The 7193-nt window shown below is 37.7% G+C and overlaps 1 protein-coding gene across 1 annotated transcript; it reads left to right on the top strand.

Annotated features, from left to right (window-relative positions):
* The first annotated feature begins 2510 nt into the window (after window positions 1-2510).
* LOC136838966 (cuticle protein AM1159-like) lies at window positions 2511-6816 on the top strand. Its single transcript, XM_067104658.1, has 3 exons — window positions 2511-2534; window positions 5481-5737; window positions 6386-6816. Exons 1-3 carry the CDS (start codon window positions 2526-2528, stop codon window positions 6597-6599), a joined length of 480 nt encoding a protein of 159 aa, XP_066960759.1. The 5' UTR covers window positions 2511-2525; the 3' UTR covers window positions 6600-6816.
* Window positions 6817-7193: the final 377 nt, after the last annotated feature.

Raw genomic sequence — 7193 nt, 5'->3', positions numbered from 1 at the left:
GAATGTAATGGGGCTTTATATTTATTAATGTTGTTAGTTTTAATTTTATTGTCTGTGACGCAAGTAGCAGGAGTAATAATGTTAATGATACTGCTCATAATAATTTAGGAAGTTATTAGCCATTTAAGTCTTACCATTGGTCTTTTGTTGTTATTGTTAATAAAGGTTCTTGGCCACAGTTAAGTCGTATAATTTTTCCTTTATTTTACAGTTTTTCCTTTTGTATTGCATTTTAAAGAAGATTCTTGGTCATAATTAATTCGTATAATTTCTCTTTCATCTCTAGATGTTATCAATCCAGTTTCCTCGAGCGGACAAAGCCTTTCTCCTCAGAGAGAGAGAGAGAGAGAGAGAGAGAGAGAGAGAGAGAGAGGGACCCACTGCCCCATTTTAATGTACATTTAAGAAATAGTATTTTCCTTGTGGAAGCGAACAGTTTTCACGAACTGAATAATTATAATATTTATTAACTTTCGGTTGGTGAGCACGGCAAAGCGGTGAGCAGTTGGTGAGAGGAAATTAGGTTGCTTGTTCCTCGAGAGTGGAGTGATAATTGTTTTTGTAGACTATATACCAGTATACATCGAGATCAGTGGTTCTTAACCAGGGGTGCTCGCACCCCCTGTGGGTGCGAAGCCGGTTCCTAAGGGGTGCGAGGATGCCTATGAATAATTAAAGCAAAATATATTTTTTTATACGCATATTATTTTTTCTGCAAAAAATAAAATGATGATAATAATAATAATAATAATAATAATAATAATAATAATAATAATAATAATAATAATAATAATAATAATAATAATAAAATCATATCAGCTTTGTTTTTTAGCTTTTATTTTATTTCAGCAATTCAGGGGGTGCGAGAACTGACTGCTGATTTGAAAGGGGTGCATACATTGAAAAAGGTTAAGAACCACTGATTCTAGATGAACACTGGAAAAGAATAAAGGCGTAATGGTTACATGCAACAATTGCTTTTAGTTGTTGTAAAATAGTTTAGACGGGAGCCAAAAGACTCGTGTCCTGTCCTTTTGTTATGATTTTGAATAAGTTCGTTGACTTACCCTGTTCGACCCTTTTAATCGAGCTTAGAATATTATCATTTTGCTCAGACCAACTTATAGTATAGTAAAAAACAAAATGATTTAAGACAAGCAAAGAAGGAGCAGTTGATGGTAAGACTATTATAATCATTGTAACCTATATTTGAAATATATCACGGACGAAAATGAAATGTCTTCTCTGAGGACCCACTCTTAGGATTTGGGTCGTTCTCTCTTTATGGTCCTCATAAGATCTGGGGTATTTAAGCGGAAACAGTAAACTGTGGAACCCATGTGACAACAGTGGTACGATTTTGGTGAGTTTTAGTTTCCTGAAAAGAAAGCTAAGGTGCCGGCTTTGTCTGTCCATCCGCCCTTTATTCTGCCCTTACTTTTTCCTGTCCACCTCCAGATCTTAAAAACTGCTGAGGCCAGAGGGCTGCAAATTGGTATGTTGATCATCCACCCTCCAATCATCAAACATACCAAAATGCAGCCCTCTAGCCTCACTAGTTTTTATTTTATTTAAGGTTAAAGTTAGCCATAATCGTGCGTCTGGCAACGACATAGGCCAGACCACCACCGGACCGTGGTTGAAGTTTCATGGGCCGCAGCTCATACAGCATTATACCGAGACCACCGAAAGGTAGATCTATTTTCGGTGGCCTTGATTATACAATGCACAGAAAACTGGATTGCGCCGAAAAAACTTCGGCGCATTTTTTACTTGTTTGTTTAGCCCTATTGTTCAGTCATTGCACGTGAACAGAATGACTTGAACAGTTTGATAGGACACACACTCTATGTGTGTATGTGTTTGTGTGTGTGTATTGGGTGATGTTTAGACTTCATTCATTTTAAACCCCTCAAAAAAAAACTCATTCTTCATATAAACTCCAACTGTATTTATAGTTATTTTCTCTGATATCAGGTTAATAAATCACTGAAAAACCTTTCGTATTTATGTAAGCACCCATTCGAACTCAGTCAACATTTAACAAATCCTACTTCGTAACATTTCCGTTCTTCAGGCGTTGGACAAACTCTCTCCCTGCTTCCACTGACCCGCTGGGTGTCACTGGAAAATATTGACGAACCGGTACGCCTATTCCGGACGGGACACGGCGTGAAAGTCGAAATACAATTGTTGCTGCCCGCAGTTGAGGGGGGAAAAATGAGACGTTTGATCATCGACGGGTTGACCTACACGCTTGGAGTTTCGGCAAAGGAGGTCAGAGGTATCACAGGTCAAGAGAATCGAGAGGGGCGTTAGAGGTGAGTTAGAAGTGGGTGGAGTTCAAAAGAGTGCCGAGGTGGGGGGAGAGGTCAGGTAGAAGGATGGCAGGTAGGTGGGGGTGGGTGGGTTTAGGTAGGGGTGGGGATACCCGTAATGAGAGCAGAAGTTGTGGGAAACTGGCGTATATATAAGGCAGCGCGACCGACATTGCTGTACATTCGACTCAATCTCCTCTTGTCGTCATGTATTCGGTAAGGAAACTCCTCCGGGAGGTGGGCTGATGCTGGAGGTGGGGTATGATGCCCCCGAGAGGGTTTTTTTTAGGGTTTTGACCTTTTGGAATGTAATTGTGCTTCTTTTTAGGTTTTTACTTGTATATGCCAAAAGGTATATAATTCTTAATAATGTTTGTTTTAGGGTTTTAGCTTAATTATACCAAAAGGTATGTAATTGTTTCTTAATATACCAAAAGGTATATATAAAATTGTGCATGTTTTTAGGTTTTTACCTTAATGTACAAATGGGATTGTTTTTAGGTTTTACCTTAATGTACAAATGGGATTGTTTTTAGGTTTTTACCTTAATGCACTAATGGGATTGTTTTTAAGTTTCTACCTTAATGTACAAATGGGGTTGTTCTTAGGTTTTTACCTTAATGCACAAATGGGATTGTTTTTAGGTTTTTACCTTAATGTACAAATGGGATTGTTTTTAGGTTTTTACCTTAATGGACTAATGGGATTGTTTTTAGGTTTTTACCTTAATGTATAAATGGGATTGTTTTTAGGTTTATACCTTAATGTACAAATGGTATTGTTTTTAGGTTTTTATCATACCAAAAGGTATATAATTGTGTTTGTATTTGGGTTTTTACCTTAATGTACGAAAAGATATATTAATAGGATTGTTTTTGGGTTTTTACTGTAATATACCAAAAGGTATTTAATTATTTTTCGTGTATGGGCTCTGAAGCTTCAGTTTTTATAAGTAGGGTAGAAGGTTTGCAGTAGAAATTCATTGCTTATTTATCTTAAGGTTTTAACCATTTGGTATTTAACTGGAATTTTGTGTATGGGCGTTGAAGCTGCGGTTTTTTGTTTGATAGGTTGATGATTCCCGTAGAAATTCATTGTTTATCCTCTAGCACCTTAATTAGAAGGACGATGTAATGATCCATCTAATAACATCGCCTTCGGACAAGAAAATGCTATAATTTTAAGACTAAATTGCAAAACCAGGTAAACTATGTCGAAAATTTTAGAATTACTCCGATTTGGTAAGGCGGGGTAGTGCCGTCATTGCACCTCATGCGGTGCACTGTAGGCATTACTTGAGGTTCTTTGCAGCGTGCCTTCCAAGGCCCCTAGCTGGAACCCCTTTTGTTCCTTTTACTGTGCCTCCTTTCATATTCTCTTTCTTCCATCTTACTTTCCACCCTCTCCTAACAGTTGATTCATAGTGCAACTGCTTTGAGGTTTTCCTCCTGTTGTGCATTTCATACCTTCTTACTGTCAGTTTCCGTTTCAGCGCTGAATGACCTCATAGATCCCAGCGCTTGGCCTTTGGCCTAAATTCTATATTCAATTCAGTTCATTTCAAACATAGTAATTAAGTACGCTCTGATTAAATCCGATTTTTTCCTTTAATTTTAACAGCTCCTTTCTTCGTTATAAAAAAAAACCTGTCATTAAAGTTTTTCGTGTATTTCATGGTGGTTTTAATGCACAGAAATATGGAAAATGTCAGTGCTCTAAATATTTCATATTAGTCTGCCCGTTGAAAAAGAATACCCAAGTCCTTTTGAGAGAATCGTGTACCTTGAAATCATTTGAGTTTATAAGCACATGTCATTAAATATTTATAATATATTTCATGGAGATTTTAATGCACAGAAATTTGGAAAACCTTTTTGCTCCAAATATTTGATTTTAGCCTGCCCGTTGAAAAAGAATGCCCACGTCCTTTTGAGAGAATCGTGTACCGTTAAATCACTTGAGTATAAATCTTGTATAGGTGTCATATATAACAAAGTTCTTTCTCGATCATCCCCTTTGTACTTTTGGGCTGAAGGCTGCAGCGTGAAATGCATTATGGCTGCTTATCTCACCGTGAAGAGGCAACTTTTTTTCCCCCCTCTCCTTTCTTGTGCCCACGAAGTGATACGTGACATTGCGTTGCGTTCTTGCTTATATTATCGGAAGAAAGTGTGGTTCTTTAATGTAGGTTTTGTTTATACAGACACTATATTTTATATATTTTTTATAATGTGTGTATGTATATATATATATATGTATGTATGTATGTATGTATGTATGTATGTATGTATATGTATAATGTGTTTTTGACAGATAGGTTATGTAGATATATTTGGGAACTTGTGTACATATGTTTTAAATTGATATCTCTCAAGCACTTGGACCTGTCAGAATTATATACTTAGCGGCATAATTTGTTAGATAAGTGTGAAATTTTTTTTTTGGGGGGGGGGTGGCTTATTAACCTTCATGTCCTCATTAAATATCATTCATTGCTATTAAATATCATGCATCCTACCTTTTGTCTTATCGTTTTGAAAAGCCATGAAGTTGCTTAACTATAGCTGTACCGTTTTGAAAACTAATGAAGTTGCTTAACTGTAGCTGTACCTTTGTTAACTAGATAATTGATGCTGTTGTTTGAAATTTAATAAGTAAACGAAGTATTTAAGGTTGTAGAATCTCGCCCTAAAGTTTTTCTAATTTCCATAAAACGTTTAGATACAGTGTTGGGATAAATGCCATTATTATGTATGGAATATTGTTACTAGGCAGTCAAGATTATAAATAATTATTTTTTTTTCCATTACATATTAAAGTAGGGTTAGGAATTGCCTTGCATTTATATTGGTTGCTGGTATAGTGGTTAGTGTTTTGGTATGCCACCCAGATATCATGAGTTCGCGCCTCCCCCAGGGCGATGAAAAATCATTGTCTCTGTATCATGATCAGTTACTGCCGCGGTGTGGGGTCTGTGGTGGGAGGTTGAATCCAGCATATTCTTTGGAAGCTTGAATTTCAAATTAATGGCATCTGTGGTGGGCTTGTTCGATATGAATAGGTTTCATCCATTGAATAAATAAATAATTAAAAATAATTTCATTTCAAGTTAACGAAAGCTCGGGAAAGCTTTGAATAAAGCCAATCGCTCCTCCTTCCCAGAAACTACTCGTGTGCCTGTTTTTGGGAGCTGTGAGTGCTGCCCCTCAGGGCTACGGACCACCACGCCCTTCGTACTCCGCCCCCGGAGGCTCATTCGGCGGAGGACCCGTGATTCCCATCCTCGTCGACGACCGCACGGGACCAGACGCCTCCGGAGCCTATAGCTTCAACTTCGAGACAGGCAATGGCATCAGGCGTCAGGAACAAGGAGCAGGTCGAGGTCCCAAGGGCGCCGTGGTGTCTCAGGGAGCGTGGTCGTAAGTACTACTTTTTGACGACTTTGTATTGATCGTGCTGGAAATTTTTTTTTAAACACGCTTTTATTAAATTAAAATATAATTTTTTGAGACACACCAGGATTTTCTTACGATTAATCATGTCTACAAAGGTTAATTGTAAGAAAATCCTGGCGTGTCAAAAAATCATTTTTTACTTTTTAGTGCATTTTAATAAAAGCATGTTTAAACAAATTTTTAATTTTTTGTTTTGAGGATTTTGTATTGGTCGTGGTGGAAATTTTTTTCTAAAACACGCTTTTATTAAAGTAAAATATAATTTTTTGAGACGCACCAGGATTTTATTACAATTAGACATGTCTACAGAGGTTATTTGTAGACATTCGTAGTGCTTATCCTGAATTGCTTTTAAATACGAGACTACGCTACATAGTTAGTGTTGTACTTCTATTATATATCGTAAGTGAGCGTTGCTCTAAATAATATATGCTAGTGACTTTCATCTATAAAGGCAAGTTGTGCATGCCATTAATATCGTCATCCTCTGATTATACTTATTAAATATTTTCGTGTATTTAAACATAGATTTACTTATATGTTTTTGGCACGAATGTAATGTTAATGAATAGCAATCCTCAATCATCCCACCCCTTAAAAACATTCCCCCAGGTTCACCTTCCCCGACGGCACCCCAGCCACCTTCAACTTCGTAGCTGACGAAAATGGGTACCGCGTCGAATCCCCCCTCCTCCCCACGCCCCCTCCTCTCCCACCCCACGCCATTGCCCAGATCGAGAAGGCCCGCCAGGAGGCAGCGTCAGGAGGAAGCCGCCCTCAGTACTCGGCACCAGCTCCTCCCAGCCGAGGATACAGCTTCCGATAGAGGTCTCGTGAAGCTAGCCCAGTAGAGTCTCCGCCCCCGACGGCCTTCCTTCCTCAGGATCTGTGATAAAGTTGATACGTCTCCAAGGAGATGTCACGCTTTTTAAATGAATTGTTGGCTGACATGACACCCTGCGCTTTTTTTATTTATTGTTTAATTACGAAGCGAATGAATGTGAAAATGATAAAAAAAGAGTAAATAAAGGAGAAAAATGTCATTGCGTTCTTATTTATTTACCTTCGTGCGCTGACATGAAGGTTTAAACCAGTTGGTTGTATTGTCGGGATTCCTTCAATGCCGGATTTTGGTCAAGGTCATCGGGAGTGGTAGGATTTAAATCCTACCGGGAAAAGGAAAAGGATTGAAATGATAAGCGTGACCAAGAAGTGAGGTTAAGAGGTCATTGATGATGACAACAATGACCATCCACAAAGATGCTACACAAACATTATATATATATATATATATATATATATATATATATATATATATATATATATATATATATATGTATATTAGTTTGTCATTTACATACGTGACTTTTATCCCCCACATATTAAGCCACTAATATCCTTTTAAATCCTGGCAGAACAA

The sequence above is a fragment of the Macrobrachium rosenbergii genome, chromosome 5 (assembly GCF_040412425.1).
Source record: "Macrobrachium rosenbergii isolate ZJJX-2024 chromosome 5, ASM4041242v1, whole genome shotgun sequence".
NCBI classification, from domain to species: domain Eukaryota; kingdom Metazoa; phylum Arthropoda; class Malacostraca; order Decapoda; family Palaemonidae; genus Macrobrachium; species Macrobrachium rosenbergii.
Note: the sequence above shows the minus strand (reverse complement) of the source record. Positions and strands in the feature narration are given on the sequence as shown.